Raw genomic sequence first — 19,600 nt, 5'->3', positions numbered from 1 at the left:
AGCCAAAACAAATTTTAAAAATGCGAAGTATTACAATTGCATAACAACTCAGAATATCCCAAAGTACTCCACAATGAATGAACTACCATAGTAATGTAGTCAGTGTTGTTGGGAAATATAGTGAAAAGTTAACAGGCAAAAATATCCCACAAAACAGCAGTGAGATAACAACCAAACAATATTGACCAAGGCAATGGCGAGAACTCTACTGTTCTTCAAATAATGGCATGGGATCTTTTACATCTCCTTACGAACCAGAGCAGACACAGCACCTCTGACATCCTGAAGTATTGTTAGGGAATGTTCTGACGTCATTCAGCGAATGCCATCTGCAGGTCCACTCCTGAAGCCAATGTGTTGGCTTCAACACATCAATTTCTGCACTTGACTGCAGTGCTTTCCCTGAATGTGAAAAGCACCTGTTGTGAGTCATACGTTGGCAATTACAATATGCTAATAAGCTGATTAAATGTTATTTTAATTGTGGATTTGGTATTTAACTATGGCAATTTAACACGTTTCATGGGCTTCCTAGAAATTGCCAGTGAAAACAAAGCAGGAACTCAATGGCAATTAGGGCAGGTAAAGGATAAAAGGGAATCATTTGCATACATATTAACGTCCAAGAACTGCTTCCCTGACTAATTACATGAAAAAACTTTTGGTCGCTGAATTTGTTTTGAGGTTTACGTTCACTACTTTACATGGTTCTTTTTTTCAGTTGCTTCGCAGGTGAATTCTACTGTATTGGAGGCTACTTTCACCAGTTGGGAGGCTTGTGCATTTAATCTCCAGTTTATATGATATGTTCAATCAATTTAGATTTTAGATTGTACCCCAGATTAGGATCGTCATCAGCAGCACAGAGTAGCTGCATGAAGAGTTCTAGCCACAGGGGAGCCAGCAGCAGAGGTAACACTGGCAACTGTAGAAGGAGGAGCACCCTCCTCCACCACAGAAGTGTTTTGGGAAAAGAGGCACAATTTGCTAAAGTCAATATCCACAGCATAAGGAGTGCAGACAGAGGATCACCTTCCCGAATATGTGCAAACAACAGTTGAGGAAGCTTGGTTTCTCACATTGGGCCACGGCAGCTAATTGCAAATTAGTATTTGTATGAACGTAACAAAGCTATCACCCATGGATCATCATGGCATATTTATAAACTTCACAAGTTTCCATTCCATCAATGTGCTGCACAAAAACATATTATGCAGGTTAGTATAAGATAATAAAGCAGGTGCTAAGATGTTTCCATCCTGCACAAGTCCAGCCTCCCTCATCTCTTCACACTTTAAAGCAGAGTAATGGGTGGCTGCTTGCTGACAAGGCAGATGCACGTGAAACACAAGTGTTAGCCAAGCAATGAGGCCGAGGACTGCAGTAGGGAAAGCTATATGACAACCAGATGTGTCATTGAGCACTCACTACCAATCTGAAGGTAAACTTTGACAATTCTTATATATTACTTGGCTGGAGAGGGTTGAGAAGAGATTTACTAGGATGTTGCCATGAATGAAGGGTTTGAGTTATAAGGAAAGGTTGGATAGGGTGGGACTTTTATCATTGGAGCATTGGAGGTGGAGAGGTGACCTCTCAAACCATGAAGGGTAGGAATAAGGTGTCTTTTCACTAGGGAGCAGGATTTCAAGACCATGGGACATATTTTTAAGGTGAGAGGAGAGAAATTCTAAAAAAAGGCATTAGAGGCATTTTTTTTTAACACAGAGAGTGGTTTGTGTGTGGAAATAGTGGATGTCGGTACATTATGTTTAATAGATATTTGGATAAGTACACGAATGAGAAGTATTTGAAGGTATATGGGCCAAGGGCAGCCAGGGGGCACTAGTTTAGTTTGGGATTATGGTCGGCCCAGACTAGTAAGGCCAAAGGGTCGGTTTCCATGCTGTATCACCATGACTCAACAGATCTGAGATATCTTTCATAATGCCACAGCCAGAGTTCCCAGCAATGATTTTCAAACTATTTCCCACTGTGACCCTATGTTATATTTTGGAAACTATCACAAACCCTTGATCAGTGGTTGGGGATGGGTGGGTAGGGAGTGAAGAAGATGACCTGTTAGAGCAGGGGAAAGGTGGGGCTCAGCCATTGCTGCCTCAGTGATCATGACACTAAAAAAAAATCAGCTGGCGAACCCTTTCGGCATCCTGACCCCCAGTTTGAGAAGTACAGCACTGTATGGAACATTGAGGTTTGGACTTCAGGAGGAGCAAAGTGCAAAGCACACAACATACTGTGGCAGCAGTGATAGGATGCAAGTTCAAGCACACTTTCCTGCCGTTGTGCCCTCATCATGCCAAGGTGCGATAATATTGTGCTGCAGCAAATATGAGGCAGCCACATTCCCAACAGCAGGCAGTGCTGCAATCAACCAAACATCCTTTCCACAGCCACTTATTGCTGAGCATTGGTTCTTGCCATGCTATTTCTCAAGTGAAGAAACCTCTTGCATGCAGCAGATTCAAACTGGGAACACCAGAAAGTGCTACAAACCAATAATATTTGTGTGTTTTATGGACTAAACTTCTATAGATCACTTTTATTTTTATTTGGACTGTGGACTAAAAATGAGAAAAAAGGATACTGTTTTAAGCCAAAGAAACTGTTAAGATCTTTCCAGTTTTAAAATCAAGTCACTGGAACTCATTGTGAGTTGTATTTACAATGTTGCCTTATTCAAGCAGTGAGAGGGCATTCCAGACAGAATGGCACCACCTATATATGTTTGAGGCAATTTTGCCAAGAGAGTCTTTAGATTGGCTTTTCATTTAGGACATTTGATGTGGGCTCTGAAGGGCTCAGCATAGAATCAGAAGGAGTTAAAACAGAGGCTAAAGAACTCATGAGTTGCAAACTGGACTGGTGCCATCATGGTGTTTCTCTGACCGTTTTTTCTTTGCCATTCACAATATTGCATCTTGTCTTTTTGAGTGTTTGTTTGTACGTGTATGGCTAAGAAAGTGCTAGATTTAAAGTTATAGATTAGCAATTCAACTGGTCAATTTTTTGCTACTGGTTTTAAAAAAAAATTACAATAGTTATTTTCTTGTTAATGGAAAAAGCCTAGTGTGCATATGCTTTTACCCTCAACTAGACAATTAGGTAAAAATGGTGAGTTTGGTGGTTTAATCAAATTTTCATATTTGTGACACTCAGGGAAGAGTGGGGCTTAAGTTCCAATGCATGACCCCAATGCATTGTGACAAACAACACTCACCAATCTAATAGGGTGTAAGACAATATTTTTCCCCTTCCTAGTATTTTTATGTGGCATAACCTTTGTGACTTCAGCAGAAGTATAGGCAGACTGCTGAAATCCCTGTTCTGACTGTTAGGATGCCCTTGGCTGATGTACTACAGGTTTTACATAATTTGTGAGGACTCTGCCTACAGACTGCCCTATTTATCTGGCGCATACTTCAACAGCAGGTAATGAGGCAGAGCATGAGGTATTGGTGAGGAGGGTGAATGAGTGAGCAGCAGGTGCATATCAAATGAAGACTGCGCTTCCATTGCTCCTTCCACTATCATCCGTCTCATGCATCAGCAGCACTCCCCAGCTAGCAGTGAGTTGGACACACATTATAGCAATCAATGGGGCAATGAATGGCTGACGCTAGAGTTTGATCAATTTGAGATCGCATTGTAATGTATGTGTTATTAGAGAGGATCTGTATGTGCTTGTTTTATTGCTATATGTTGGTAGGCACCCTTTTGCACGGATGAAGTTATCATCATGAATAACTGCATGCCACTCAAATTTTAGACAAAATTCTGTTTTCGATCTTCAAGCAGCAGAGTGTAACTCTAAAACCGTTCAGCATATTGTACATTGTTTGCTATTTACAGAATCCCTACAATGTGAAAGCAAGCCATTCAGCCCATCAAGCCCACACCAACCGTTCAAAGAGCAACCCAGCCAGACCCACCCTATCCCTGAGTTTCCCATGGCTGACCTGTCTAGCCTGCACATCTTACAACTGTGTGAGGAAACCCGCACAGACACAGGATGAAGACACAGGGAGAATTTGCAAACCTCACATAGAGAGTCACCCAAGGTTGGAATCAAACCCGGGTCTCTGGTGCTCTAAGGCAGCATTGTTAACTACTAAGCCACCATGCTACCCACTGATTCAGAAGTAATCCCTTTGTTGACAGCCTTAATGGTTCACCCTCATCTGGTTGAGTAGAGCTTGCATATCCTGCACGTTCCACTGCCATCTCAGTCTCCACTACCTGCTCTTGTCGATTTGTGGTGTGTGGGGCAGAAGATGGAAAAGCCGACTATTTTGCTTACCAGTCCCACAGAAGTGTGAGTATTTGAGCTGTTGCATAGACCGGTCGAGTCCTTTGATGGAGCACTCTCTCAGTGCGTGGCTTCTCCTAAATGATCATCATTATCCTTCTGAATGACCTCCTATTGGATATTCCTTGAAGGACACAAATTGAAACTGTCAAGGCAAAAATGTTTTAAGGGTTCATTCTGCATGTGCTCATAGTCCACAGGTTGCTAAGATGTTCTATACATTTTTTCCCTCTAGCAATTCAGTAAAGAGTGAAATATAATTGAACATAATGTGTTGACTGGATAGAAGGACACCATTCATGAGGGTGAACTTTGAAGGTAAGATGTGACTTTGCATTATGATGAAGGTGAGCATCAGTGGTGGGTAGTCACATAGGAATGAGTATAGTTGCAAAGTAAGTTGGTGTGAGAAGAGAAATACTTGAGAAGACGGAGTTATGGCATTATGTGATGCATGCATTGGGATATGGCTGAATGTTTCATTTTACGTGGCATGTACACTCAAGCCATACTGTGGCGGATGGTGAAATTTAATTTTGATAAAAACCTGAAATAAAAATGCAGCCTCATGTTGCTCGGAGAAACATGTTGATTGTTGCAGAACCCTGGACCGTGGCCTTCTTCCCAACTCCAGCCATGTTGTCTTACTTACAGCAACTGCCTTCTATCTCCTGCTGATAGGAAATATCACCTTGTGGATGTTTACAGACCATAGCATTAGATCCAGGAAGACATCAGCTGAATGAGGCACCAGTATGTTGGGACTCCATTTTGACATTTGCAGTGTTTTTCCACCTCTGTAATTTTTCAATTTTCATTTTTGCATTGTCCCTTTAAATAGTGAAGTTGTGGTACACTCATGCAGGTTATCATCATCTTTTCTCATGCTATACGGTTACAATGGAAGTTACATAAAAAAATGAAGATAAAGTGGTTGCGTTAAAAAGTCTTTGACAGACACTGCTGTTACAACTATTTTCCAACCGGCTCGAATGGAAGATCAATATAAATTATAATGGTGTCATGATCTGGGAAAGGGAAAAGGGCAGAATTAAGAGAAACAAGGTTATACATTGGTTTTACTACAATATGAGACCTGACGCTGTTATGGCACAGTAATAGTGTTTGTACTTCTGAACTAGGAGAGCCATGTTCAAATTCCACCTGCTGTAGAGGTATGTAATAACATCTTGAATAGGCTGATTCAAAAATATCTGAAAACTCAAAACGAACTGTTCATACCTTCACACGGGCAGTCCCCATCTTAAAAATTCAACCAAAATAATCCAATGGCTAGATACCATGTAGTGAAGTGTATTTAAAAAAATCTTGTATTTAATCAACCCTTTAAGAAATACACTGCTTCTGTCTATTGATAAATTTACCTAGACTAAAGACTGTCTTTTCACAGCTTTGTTCAACATACTTTATCATTTTGATTTTCTTTCATCTCCGCATTGACACCTCCTTATATGCTTTTTCCTACACCTGGAATATTGTGTTCAGTGGAGGAAACAGGTTTAATGGGCCAAATGGCTTTTGTGGATTTCCTCTGAGGAAAACACCTTATGGTCATCATATATGAGTTGGATTGCAGATTTGCAGCGGTCTGATAGTTGTAATTTATTACATCTAGTACTCAGGTTTTCCAAATAAACCACAGGGAACCTTTTGGCAACGTTTTTCAATACACTTTAGGTTAGCCCACCAAATAAAAAAAAGTGTTTTGAGTGTTTAATTTAAATCTACATATCCTGTTATTGGCCCACTGTGTAAAAACAATGAGAACATGAGAAGACTTCTGAAAACTGATTAAAATCTGCAGTATAGGGAAACAGTCACGGAACCCCTTGGGTCTGTCTGACCCGCGGCTGCTCTCTGCTTCAGATATATACCCAATTTTTCTTAAAACCAAAATTTTCTGTGCTTCATTCACTTCATGTTTCCTAGGTGGTGCGTGTTCCAACACTCACTGCATCTGGTATGCTCTACAAACTTTTTCTTGTTGTGACAATTTTACTATAGGGGGCCCGCGTCACTCATTTCCCAAACAGAGTAAATGCTGTTGTATTCAAGATCAGATCATGGGGTAAATTGCTGACTTACAGCTTGTAGCAAATAATACTTCAAATTCCAAAACAACAAACTAACAAAAAAGTGCATTTATTACAGAAACAAATATGATGAATTTAGATATTAGCCTTTGTTGTACTGTAAGTTATAGATACAGGCCCCACTCTGGAATCTTTGGCAAACATTCCCGCAAGTCCAGGTTCAATCAGTGCTACGGGTATGCAGCATTGTTGGAAGTCCTCTCTTTCAGTTTTGACAGTAAACCCTCAGGTGGATATTGAAGATCTCATGACACTACTTGAAGAGGAGCAAGGAACTTATCCCAAAGCTACATTTCGCCCATAATTAAAATGGATCTTAATATTGCATTTGTTGATTGCCTTATTTCTGCACATGGAATATTGCACACAGTTGCAAGTTTTAGAAGCTTACTGGATCCAGGATTGCAGGAGTGGAGATGGGTTGGGTTAGTAGGAGATGGTAAAATGGCAGGGAGGTAAGACAGGATGGTACCCTGATGGAGTTTCTGTGAAAAGATAATGGTAGTCTGAGTAGAAAATCAGCTACCCATTCTAGGGAAGTTAACAGCTGATTTGTGCGTCCAATGGCCCTCATTAAGGGCCATTTTATGGAACAGATAGAAATTGATCAAACTTGGGGCAGCATCCTAACTTAAGGGGAGGTCATCAGCTTAATGGAAGCAGTCTTCCAGGGGAGCAGTATTGCTTTAGTTCGAAGCGAGGTCTGCAAGCAGAGAGGATAGCCTTTGTGACCCTGGCAATGCCACTCCCTCCAGAAAGTCTTTTTCCCTTTGACCATTAGTCCCCAAATATTTTATTGTTAATTCACTTCGTTGGGGGTGCCACCTAGCTGCCTCAGCAGTGCCCGCCTCTCCCAGCGATACACTAAATGCTTCAGAAAACCAGCAGTTCTGCAAAGCAGTAGCATCAGAAGCTCATTTATTATCCTTAATTCGATGGTGGGAATGCAGACAGTCTCCTAATTGGCTCCTTATGATAAATTTGCAAAGAGATGCCAATAGTAGCAGGAGGGAGTTCAGAACCAGCTTTCCCACCTGTGAAGCTAGGGTTTTCAAGCCAGTAATACAATTATGATAGTAACTCCTTCAAAATACTTAATTTGATGTGATGTGTTTTGACATGAGCAGCTGTTACAGAAAGGCACTACAGAAATGCAAATGTTGTCCTTATGAGCCTAACAGCAGAAAACTAATTTCTCAGTATCTGCCTTTCCAGTCATTATCTCTCCAGACATCTCAGTATGGCCAACCCATTATCATGATGTCCATTTAATCTCAATCACTTGGTGCTTACAATACATACAAAATCTCAATAAATACAGTATTAGAATTATAGAGTTGTACAACACGGAAATAGACGCTTCAGATGCTGATCAGATATCCTAAATTAGTCTGGTCCCATTTGCCAGCATTTGGCCAATATCCCTCTTAAACCCTTCCTATTTATGTACCCATCCAGATGCATTTTAATAATCCTAATTGTACCGGCCTCCTCCACTTCCTCTGACAGCTCATTAAATACATACACCACCATGTGTGTTAAAAAGTTCTCCCTTCGGTCCCGTTTAATCTTTCTTCTCTCATCTTAAGCCTATGCCCTGTAGTTTTAGACACCTCTACCCTGGGAAAAAGAACTTTGGCAATTCACCTGAACCACACCTCTCATGATTTTATAAACCTCTATAAGGTCACCCATCGAGGGAAAATAGCCCCAGCCTATTCAGCCTCTCCCTATAGCTCAAACCCTCCAATCCTGGCAACATCCTTGTAAATCTTTTCTGCACCCTTTCAAGTTTCACAGCATTGTTCCTAGATGAGAATTGAATACAGTATTCCAAAAGTGGCCAAACCAATGTCTTGCACAGCCAGATCATGACTTCCCAACTCCTATACTCAGTGCACTGACCAAGAAAGGCATGTGTACCAAACGCCTTCTTCACAACCTTCTTACATCATTTTCATGATTTGTTTAAGTTACATTTATTTAAGTTGCTAAAATTCACCCACAACCATTACACAGCTATCAATTAATATAACTGGGAAAATTATAACCAAGCGAAGCAAGGAAACAGAAAGAACCATCTACTCTATCAAATGAGTTTCCTCCATAGTCCTCATGCCCGAAAAATTAGTGATGGATTTGTAACTGGGAAAATGGAATTTTGCAAGCAGGTGATCATGGATACACTAAAGTTTTTAGAATAGGAAGAAATATGCAAATTACTAACTGAAGATGGCTACAAAGTCACTAAAAAGGGAAGGCAATGATATTTCTTATATGGGGACTAACAATAAGCAGGAAAATTAATTCAAGATATTGTACACTTTGGTGAACCTTCTCCCTGGCATTCAGTTTTCACAATACTTCCAACAATCAATCTTGTCTGTCAATATCTCTCTCATGCCAAAGATACCAATATTACCCAACACTCTAATCAGCTCCTAAGACTTCATGGTCACTTTCCTAAAGCTTTCTACAGCTGTGCCTCTGTCTCTGTCTTTCTTCATCTGTCCTTTTCTAACTTGCTTGTCTGGCTTGTTTTTCTATTTATCTATCTATGTCTGAGATTTTAAATCCATTTAATTCCTCTTCCATTTTACCAGAAACTTCTGCAAAGCTAAGTTTCAACTTTTTACATTTGAAAATGTTCTTTAGTTTACAACTGAAATTCAAATGTGAGACTAGAATTCAAATTTGGCATTAGATGTTATGTTTTTGAAATGAATCTGTGTTTTACTATTAAGGGTATGATAGTGGTTGCTAAAGTAAGGATAATATGGAGAGCATAAAGCTAAAGCCTAATGGTAATTTGTGAATGTGAACTCAGTTTTACTACAACTTAGAACGGCGAAAGTAATTATTAAGCTATTGAGTCGTAATAAAAGTCTAACTTGCTCACTAATATCCCATAGGGAAAGAAGCCTTCTATTTTTACCTCATCTGGCTGATGCAAATCCAGTCTTATGATAAAAAGGTTGACTCTTAATTGCATTTGAAAGTGAATTAAGTAAACTGCTCAGTCATATGAAACCGCTATGGGAAATGGAGAATGAGCAATAGATGCTGACATTAAACACTCACAATGGTGTTGGCAATTTTGAAAAATCTATATACGAATGGATCTCCTGAAAACAATACTGCAGTACAAAGTAAGCAATCCACAAGTTTTCTCCAAAAAAACCCCAACTTGTTCAACTTCTATAGGCAATTAAAAGTTTCTGAAGTGCTGCAGGAGAAGCAGCGCCCAGTTGTGATGCAGGTAGCTACCGTAAACAGCACATGTAGCCAAAATGATTACATAATGTTTGTCAGTCATGCACATTGAGGGATAAATAATGGGCAGGTTCTCAGAACATCTTTCTTTGCAATCTTCAAAATCGTACCATGGGATTACTTATACGCAGCTGAGTGGGAATTTAGAGCCTGAGCTTAAGATCTCATCCAAAATGTGGCAACTCTAACAGTGATTTGCCTCCCAAGGGCTGCATTGCATAGAGTCTGTCCCTGCTGCTCAGAAGGGAAGGGGGAAGAGGAGCAGAGCATTAGTCATTGGGGACTCCATAGTTAGGGGGACAGATAGGAGGTTTTGTGGGGACGGGAGAGACTCACGTTTGGTGTGTTGCCTCCCAGGTACCAGGGTGCGTGATGTCTCTGATCGTGTTTTTGGGATCCTTAAGGGGGAGGGGGAGCAGCCCCAAGTCGTGGTCCACATTGGCACCAATGACATAGGTAGGAAGAGAGATGGGGATTTAAGGGAGAAATTCAGGGAGCTAGGATGGAAGTTGAGAGCTAGGACGAACAGAGTTGTTGTCTCTGGTTTGTTGCCCGTGCCACGCGCTAGTGAGGCGAGGAATAGGGAGAGAGAGGAGTTGAACACATGGCTACAGGGTTGGTGCAGGAGGGAGGGTTTTGGATTCTTGGATAATTGGGGCTCTTTCTGGGGTAGGTGGGACCTCTACAAGCAAGATGGTCTTCACCTGAACCAGAGGGGTACCGATATCCTGGGGAGGGAAATTTGCTAAGGCTGTTCGGGTGGGTTTAAACTAATTCAGCAGGGGGATGGGCACCAAAATTGTAGTTCGACTATAGAAAAGGCTGAGAGTAGGGTGGTCCGAAATAAAGTTTCAGGGAAGCAAGATGGCACCTGCAAGCAAGAAGTTGGTTTGAAGTGTGTCTACTTCAATGCCAGGAGCGTCCGGAACAAGGTGGGTGAACTTACAGTATGGGTTAGTACCTGGGACTTCGATGTTGTGGCCATTTCGGAGACATGGATAGAGCAGGGGCAGGAATGGTTGTTGCAGGTTCCGGGATATAGATGTTTCAGTAAGAACAGAAAAGATGGGAAAAGGGGCGGAGGTGTGGCATTGTTGGTCAAGGACAGTATTACAGTTGCAGAAAGGATGTTTGGGGACTCGTCAACTGAAGTAGTATGGGCTGAGGTTAGAAACAGGAAAGGCGAGGTCACCCTGTTGGGAGTTTTCTATAGGCCTCCAAATAGTTCCAGAGATGTAGAGGAAAAGATAGCAAAGATGATTCTCGATAGGAGCGAGAGAGACAGGGTAGTTGTCATGAGGGACTTCAACTTTCCAAATATTGACTGGGAACACTACAGTTTGAGTACTATAAATGGGTCAGTTTTTGTCCAGTGTGTGCAGGAGGGCTTCCTGACACAGTATGTAGATAGGCCAACAAGGGGCGAAGCCACATTAGATTTGGTAGTGGGTAATGAGCATGGCCAGGTGTTAGATTTGGAAGTAGGTGAGCACTTTGGTGATAGCGATCACAATTCTGTTATGTTTACTATAGTGATGGAAAGGGATAGGTGTATACCACTGGGCAAGAGTTATAGCTGGGGGAAAGGCAATTACGATGAGATTAGGCAAGATTTAGGGAGCATAGGATGGGGAAGGAAACTGCAGGGGATGGGCACATTAGAAACGTGGAGCTTATTCAAGGAAAAGCTCCTGTGGGTCCTAGATAAGTATGTACCTGTCAGGCAGGGAGGAAGCTGTAGAGCACGGGAGCCGTGGTTTACGAAGGAGGTGGAATCTCTGGTCAAGAAGAAGAAGGCAGCTTATGTTAGGTTGAAATGCAAAGGCTCAGTTAGGGCGCTTGAGGGCTATTAGGCAGCCAGGAAAGACCTAAAGAGAGAGCTCAGAAGAGCCAGGAGGAGACATGAGAAGTTGTTGGCAGATAGGATCAAGGTAAACCCTAAGGCTTTCTATAGGTATTTAAGGAATAAAAGAATGACGAAAGAAAGATTAGGCCCAATCAAGGATAGTAGTGGTAAGTTGTGTGTGGAGTCAGATGAGATAGGGGAAGCGCTAAATCAATATTTTTCAACAGTATTCACTCTAGAAAACGACAATGTTGTCGAGGACAATACTGAGATACAGGCTACTAGACTAGGTGGGATTGAGGTTCACAAGGAAGAGGTATTAGATATCCTTCAGAGGGTGAAGATAGATAAGTCCCCTGGGCCGGATGGGATTTATCCTTGGATCCTCTGGGAAGCCAGGGAGGAGATTGCCGAGCCTTTGGCATTGATCTTTAACTCGTCATTGTCTACAGGAATAGTGCCAGATGACTGGAAGATAGCAAATGTGGTTCCCCTGTTCAAGAAGGGGAGTAGAGACAACCCTGGTAATTATAGACCGGTGATCCTTACCTCAGTTGTTGGTAAAGTGTTGGAAAAGGTTATAAGGGATAGGATTTATAATCATCTAGAAAAGAATAAATTGATTAGGGATAGTCAGCACAGTTTTGTGAAGGGAAGGTTGTGCCTCACAAACCTTATTGAGTTCTTTGAGAAGGTGACCAAACAGGTAGATGAGAGTAAACCGGTTGATGTGATGTATATGGATTTCAGCAAGGCGTTCGATAAGGTTCCCCACAGTAGGCTATTGTACAAAATGCGGAGGAATGGAATTGTGGGAGAAATAGCAGTTTGGATTGGAAATTGCCTTGCTGAAAGAAGACAGAGGGTGGTAGTTGATGGGAAATGTTCATCCTGGAGACCAGTTACTAGTGGTGTACCGCAAGGGTCGGTGTTGGGTCCACTGCTGTTTGTCATTTTTATAAATGACCTGGATGAGGGCGTAGAAGGATGGGTTAGTAAATTTGCAGACGACACTAAGGTCGGTGGAGTTGTGGATAGTGACGAAGGATGCTGTAGGTTGCAGAGAGACATAGATAAGCTGCAGAGCTGGGCTGATAGATGGCAAATGGAGTTTAATGCAGACAAGTGTGAGGTGATGCACTTTGGTAGGAGTAACCGGAAGGCAAAGTACAGGGCTAATGGTAAGATTCTTAGTAGTGTAGGTGAGTAGAGAGATCTCGGTGTCCATGTACACAGATCCTTGAAAGTTGCCACCCAGGTTAACAGGGCTGTTAAGAAGGCATACAGTGTTTTAGCTTTTATTAATAGAGGGATTGAGTTCTGGAACCAAGAGGTTATGGTGAAGTTGTACAAAACTCTGGTGCGGCCGCACTTGGAGTATTGTCTACAGTTCTGGTCACCGCATTATAAGAAGGATGTGGAATCTTTGGAAAGGGTGCAGAGGAGATTTACTAGGATGTTGCCTGGTATGGAGGGAAGGTCTTACGAGGAAAGGCTGAGGGACTTGAGGCTGTTTTCATTAGAGAGAAGAAGGTTGAGAGGTGACTTAATTGAAACATATAAAATAATCAGAGGGTTAGATAGGGTGGGTAGGGAGAGCCTTTTTCCTAGGATGGTGACGGTGAGCACGAGGGGGCATAGCTTTAAATTGAGGGGTGAAAGATATAGGACAGATGTCAAAGGTAGTTTCTTTACTCAGAGAGTAGTAAGGGAATGGAACGCTTTGCCTGCAACGGTAGTAGATTCGCCAACTTTAAGTACATTTAAGTCGTCATTGGATAAGCATATGGACGTACATGGAATAGTGTAGGTTAGATGGGCTTGAGATCGGTATGACAGGTCGGCACAACATCGAGGGCCGAAGGGCCTGTACTGTGTTGTAATGTTCTATGTCAACCTACAGTTTGTCACAGATATTTGGGTAGGACTTGAACCCATAACTTTCAGATTCAGAGGCAAGAGTACTACCCTATTGACCACAGTTGATAGTGTCACAGTTGAGGAAGGAAACAGAAAAGCTTGGCAAGTTTACTGAGGGCTCTAGCACTCATTTTTGCTTGAAATGAAAACAGATTGCGTGCTGTTAAATAAATAATCCATTTAATTAAGTTCATGTACAATACTATATAAAAAAAATCGCAGTGAAATCCAATAAAGTAGAACTATTATGAAAGGCATTTTTCTTTAAAAAAATATCACTACAATATGGTATGGCTACTTTCGATAACATATCTGGGAGAATACCATCAACATAATATGGGAGAAATCCACACAAAACTGGAATGTAAGGAGAGTATTACAGTAACATATTCTTTGTGACACTGGCATCAACTTTGAGGAAGTATTGACAATAATTCTGTACCAGAGCTATGATGGCCAAAACACAAAGTCTTCCAGCTGAGATACAAAACAATGAAATTTTGTATGATTCAGAGGTTACAGCGGGATTCTGACATTTCGTATTAGAAGCATAATTATCTTTGTATGAATTGTTTTACTTTACGTTCTGATCTTCTGTCACTACAACTTTTCCGATGGTTTTTGTTAATTATAATAATAAAAGTTTAGAAAAAAAATTAGTAGCTGCAGGGGTGAAGAGATTGTGGAGACACACACACAGTAGACATAAGAAAAACAAGAGTTTTTTCTTCCTTAAAGAAAATGTAATTTATCAACGTCTTTCCTATGAAGATGGGCACCTATCAGTGACATCAGCACGAATGACAGAAAGCAAAGAGGATATAGCTAAAAAATAAAAAAAATCTCAATATATGAATAAATTATATTTTAAAATGATTACTATGTGTTACATTCATCCTTATGGTGTTAACAATACATGCTGACAGACTGCTCACCATCAGCTCATATCACAATACACTTCAAAATTGTACCTACAGTAAAGGCAATCTTGTTTTGACAGAGGAAGCCCACTCTTAGATGGCTTGTGGATTGAGCTTAGGGTTTCCATCCAAGATGGTTTGTCTTAGTAGCTCAGATCCACAGTACCACAGAGCACACATGTAGAATGCACTATCAGTCCAGTATAAATATTAATTTTGTTCAGCTGATAATAAAACATAATAAATTCTGATGTTCATGTTTCTTATGCAGCAGAGTAATGGCAGTGGTGTCTCAAACCTTTATAGGTTTTTTTTTTAAAGTCACTAGTTAATAAGAAAGGTATAAAGTAGATCTGCTTCTCCTGGTGGGCATTGCATCCAAGGAACTGCATATCTCACCTTAGTCCCACAGACAGAAGAGAGAAGACAAGAAAGTGATTATTAACCCTAAAAAGACGTGCACACATATCAATCCAAACTGAAACAAAAAAAACATTGTATCATGAGAAAAATTGCAACTTATGGAGCTGACATGGGTTTTGAAGCTTATTTGTTCTGAACTGTTGGTCATACAGGCCTGAACCTATCAGTTGAAAAATGGCCAGTGCCACAGTGCAGGAAACAGTTATCGCAGAGATGGGAAATGTCCTGGCCTAAACACGGGACTTCTTTCTCTTCTTTTCTGTCAGCCGTCAGCTCCTCATGACTGATGGTAATGATGATAGTGATGGTGATGATGATGTTCATGGTGATGATGGTGTTCATGTCTTTGAACCACGGGCATCACATAGCCATCACCTGACATAACCGGCGGCAGATCCCGTACAAATTCTTGCTCCAGTGCCGGCAGCTGAGCGTGGGCTGCCTTCATCGGCGAGTGGTTCTCTTTTATTCGCTGCCTGTACTTTTTATGGCTGTGTAGTTGCTGCTGCTGCAGGTGGTGATGGTCATGCCCCGGGTGGTTGGGCTGGGAGTGGTAGTGCAGGCCTTTCACGGCCTTGTTTCCGCCGCTGCTCTGGCCTAGCACAGTGGGAGCTTTGCCAACTCCCTTGGAGGATTTGCCCGGTGGCTTCTCTTGGCATTTCAGCCTCTGGTGTGTTTCACCCAACCTAAGCTCGCCCAGGCTTGTCGGAGAGGGCTGGTCCAGCAGGAGCTGGGATCGACGGTTGTGGTTGCCATGGGCCTCTGATTCCTGCGATCGTGACCTGTTCTGGGAGTGAGCATTTTTCCCATGATGCTCTTGCCGGGTCTGCAATGGCGGGGAACCTGACAGAGAGAAAGGGAGACAAAACCAGTGTCAACAGAATGAGATGAGCAGATGAAAGCAGACAACGCAGCAGTTTTGGCAGATAAGATCATTCTGAGAAGACCAAAACCAAGGACAGAACAGTGGCTCAGCGGTCAATGCTGCTGCCTCACAGCACCAGGGGCCTGGGTTCAATTCAAGCCTTGGATGACTGTCTGTGTGGAATTTGCACATTCTCCTCAATCTGTGTGTGCTTCTTCCCACAGTCCAAAGACATGAAGGTTATGTGGATTTGCCATGCTAAATTACCCACAGTGTCTAGCGATGTGCAGGCTAGGTGGATTAGCCTTTGCAAATGCAGGGTTACAGACATAAGGTAGGGGGATGGGTCTCGCTAGGATGATGTTTGGACGGTTGTTGTGGATTTGATGGGCCAAATGGCCTCTTGCCATATTGTAGGGATTCTATGAACTTGTAGAGATCTTTAAAATCACTGGTTGGTTTGATATATTAATGCTCTTTTGTTGAAAGTTAGATTGTTTCCCAATAGATTAAATAAAATATTTTGAAGGAATTTCTTTACCAGACTAGTGAAAATATTGACTTCACCACCAAATGGGTATGGTTGAGGCAGGATAATATTGATCCATTTAAAAAGAATAATACCAGTACTCATGGGAGATGAGCACATTTGGCCCCAGACTAAATTCAATCATGGGACTGACCGGAGAAAAGTCAGTAATCCCATCAGTAATAAATGCAGGAGAGAAACAGATTGGAGAACCAGTGAAGAGTTTGGAAAGTCTGCAGTGGCAGTAAGTCTCAAGCAGAGCCTTTGGCCAGCTTCAGGACCAAGTCTCCAAGGAGGTTGGAAATGGAGAGAAGGAGATAGCTTGAGATATGGTGTGGTGGCAAGGGTGAAGGAGGCTGTAAGAAGTGGGTTGGTCATGATGCAAGAGGGAGAACAGGTAGTTGAATGGGTTTTGGGCAAGGGCCTAGGGAAAGAGGCTGAAAGAGGTGTGCAACAGTAGGGCAGTGGTGGAGGGGGTCTTGAAAAGAGTTGTGGGGTGGGGAGAAAGTAGCTGAAAAAGGCGGTGAGGCCAAAGAGGAGGCATGAAAGGAGGGAGCACAGTTTTAAACCCATCAACAAAGGAACACTCAGTTAACTAGGTGCCAGGAAAACCTGACACTACTGTGACAATGAATTATTGGAAAATGACTGTGATATCTCTAACTAAGGCTATATAAGTTCAGCAACTACCAAATGAGGAAAGAGTGTGGTGGATAATGTCACAATGAACACTGCATCAATTGTTAAATTTAAATTTGAGACTGAGTTCTGAGAGGCATTAAAATGCATGACAATTAGTTGGCTTAAAGAAGTTCCAGTTTTGTGCATATGCGATGTAAACACGTTAGCTGTGATCTCACCTGGATCAAGGAAGGTGTGATGTCTTTTTGTGTATAAAAGTTTATGCCTTGGAAAAAAACCTTTGGTTACTTAATTATGTATATTGTTTTGTGCCAAGTAACATACTGCAGTATCTTGGAATTGAATCTGCTCCTATATGTTTGGATGTCAGTTTTAACTAGTTGATAAGTATTGAGCGTATTCATTAATTCTAATTCTGTTTTGGAGAGTGTCCAAACTAACCAGATGTCACCACAAATACAGATGGTGTTATTTACAAACAGACTGCATCACCTACGAAATGAGAATTGAAAATGAGTGAGAATGGAAAAGCAGTGCCTGAAAGTGAAAAAGAAGCCATCAGGAAAATCTCAAAAGGAGCGCTTGAAAAAAAAACATGAATTTGACCCCTGGTTAAAATACACAGGAAATGAGGCAGGAGAGTTATATTTATAGGATATAATGGGCGGGGGCAATAAGAATGGGAGGAGACTGCCATGCAGCATATATATATGTCAAGTTGAAACCAATGGAGTCTTGCTGTTGTAGATGCTAAGTAAAGCAATTACACATAACACAATAACTTTAACTTGGATCACAGACATTGCTTTCAGACACAGGTCAAGTGTCCCTTTGCTACATTTCCTCATGGGCTGAGAAAAGACGAAAACAGTGACTACTGCCCCATTGCACGAATTCGTTTTGCATCAACAACCCTTGTGCCAGTCACTCCAAATTACACAGCCCACTTTTCCAGGATTCAAGGTCAAGCTTTTAAGTGTTCCCTAGAGTTCTGCTGTTATGCTGTGCCTTGGGGCGGTTAATTTATCGTCGAGTGTGAATGAAATTTGGCCTCCTTCCAAGCCCTCTGTGTATTTGCACAGGAGATAAGTTCCTGCATTTGTGTGGATCATGTAGTGCCGGGTACAGGCAGCAGTCCAATTTGGCAGTGTCACTGGCCTGCTTTGATCTGTAAAGGAAATCGGTTCTTAACCCCATCTGTGCCAAAAACACATGGGAGCCTGCAAAATGCCAGAACACTGCTAAGTTGTCCGTGAAGACTGGATTTGTCCCAAACCATCTGCTGTTTCAGCAGACTTCATTAATACTACATACCCTAAACTTATGTTAGTTCCACATGGATGATTTCAGTCAGCCAATCCCTTTGGTTCACTTAATTGAGGAACTCATTATTTTAGAGATGTCTGTTAGAAATTACTGACTAGCCACAGATGTTACTGTGGCAACATCTTTTCAACAGAGGCACTCAAATCTATAAAAAAAATTAAACGCCACAAAGGTAAATGTACCAAATATGGGCACTTCCTCAACAATCAGTAACCAAGCAAAGGGCAGCTATATCTATATTAAAATAATCACTTTTCATCACACCATTTATCAACAAACAGCCAAAAATAATGAAAGTTCACACCTATATATTGTGTGAATGTTTTGAGACCCTTTGGCCAACAGTTACTATAGTTAAAACAAAGGTACAGCAGAAGCTGGAGATCTGAAATAAAAACAGAAAGTGCTCGAGGATCTCAGCAGCTCTGGTCACATCTGTGGGGAGAGAAACCAAGTTAATGTTTTCAGTCCAATATCATTGCTTTGGCATAAAGAAGTCATATCAAACTCAAAATGTAAACTCCATTTTTCTCTCTCTCCACAGATGCAGCCAGTCCTGCTGAGTATCTCTAGTGCCTACCATTTTTTATTTGAGCATCTATTACTCACTTTCTATTTACAGCTCTGAAATGCAATCAGCCTTGTCTGAATTTCCAGTTTTGCAAAATGAAGCTTGTGGTCAATGTACTGGATGATACAGGACCACTTGGAAGTTGATTAGCTGTCTATAACTTTAGCTGCAAAGACATTGCTTTGACCTGTAGTTATCTTTCCAGCAATGATAAGGCTGTTTAGAAAAGCTGTATAGTGGGCGATTCAAAAGTATTCTTTCAATTTTGGAATGGGATTTACAAGGCTGGATTGTTGGGATAAAAGCTAGATGAAGATTTTACATAAATTCACAATGGGGTAAGAAGGTGGGGCAAGTGTAGCGAGATGGTAGTGGGAAGGCAGTCTGTATCTCTGTGTTACTCCTAATTGCAAACTCACTCAAGAGCCGCACAATCATGCAGAAAACAGATGCCTTTCCGAGAATCTGGCTCTTTCTCAACAGTTATCTCGTACCACTTGCAACCTGCAAAGGTTTGACGTATGTGATGTCTGCAAAAGATTAAAATGTTTATATGCCTCACTGTCCAGTTAAGAGACAGAAAAAAAGAAGTCTCTGAACACCCCCTCAAAAATATGCTCATGTAGAAATAAACTGAAGAGCAATCTGCACAATTGTACTTGGGAGTGAATGTCATCTAATGTATTTAGACATAACAGTTCAGTTCCAAGTTGGGGAAGGAAGTTAAGGAAAAGCATGAAATGGGGAAGGGTTCAATCAATAACTGATAACTTGATCTGATCTGTAAAATTTTTGCTGGGCTTTATAGATCCTTCCATTATAACTGTGTGAGTTCATCATA

At 41.5% G+C, this 19,600-nt stretch overlaps 1 protein-coding gene and 1 long non-coding RNA gene across 3 annotated transcripts in view; one reads left to right on the top strand and one right to left on the bottom strand.

Moving 5' to 3' along the window:
- The window catches only part of LOC125466450 (uncharacterized), a 140,875-nt gene that overhangs the window by 40,055 nt on the left and 81,220 nt on the right, over positions 1-19,600 (top strand). Inside the window, exon 2 of the long non-coding RNA XR_007250456.2 lies at positions 4,566-4,648. This is a non-coding gene — a long non-coding RNA (uncharacterized LOC125466450). The remainder of the gene's footprint in view (positions 1-4,565; positions 4,649-19,600) is intronic.
- Positions 13,667-19,600, bottom strand: part of nkd2b (NKD inhibitor of WNT signaling pathway 2b) — a 124,122-nt gene continuing 118,188 nt past the window's right edge. For both annotated transcript variants that reach the window (XM_048560950.2, XM_048560960.2), the window contains one exon: positions 13,667-15,669. In XM_048560950.2, coding sequence (XP_048416907.1) covers positions 15,104-15,669 — 566 coding nt within the window. In that variant the 3' untranslated portion in view covers positions 13,667-15,103. The remainder of the gene's footprint in view (positions 15,670-19,600) is intronic.

The sequence above is a fragment of the Stegostoma tigrinum genome, chromosome 2 (genome assembly GCF_030684315.1).
Source record: "Stegostoma tigrinum isolate sSteTig4 chromosome 2, sSteTig4.hap1, whole genome shotgun sequence".
NCBI lineage: Eukaryota > Metazoa > Chordata > Chondrichthyes > Orectolobiformes > Stegostomatidae > Stegostoma > Stegostoma tigrinum.
The sequence above is the reverse complement of the archived record's forward strand: the minus strand, read 5'-3'. Positions and strand labels throughout refer to the sequence as shown.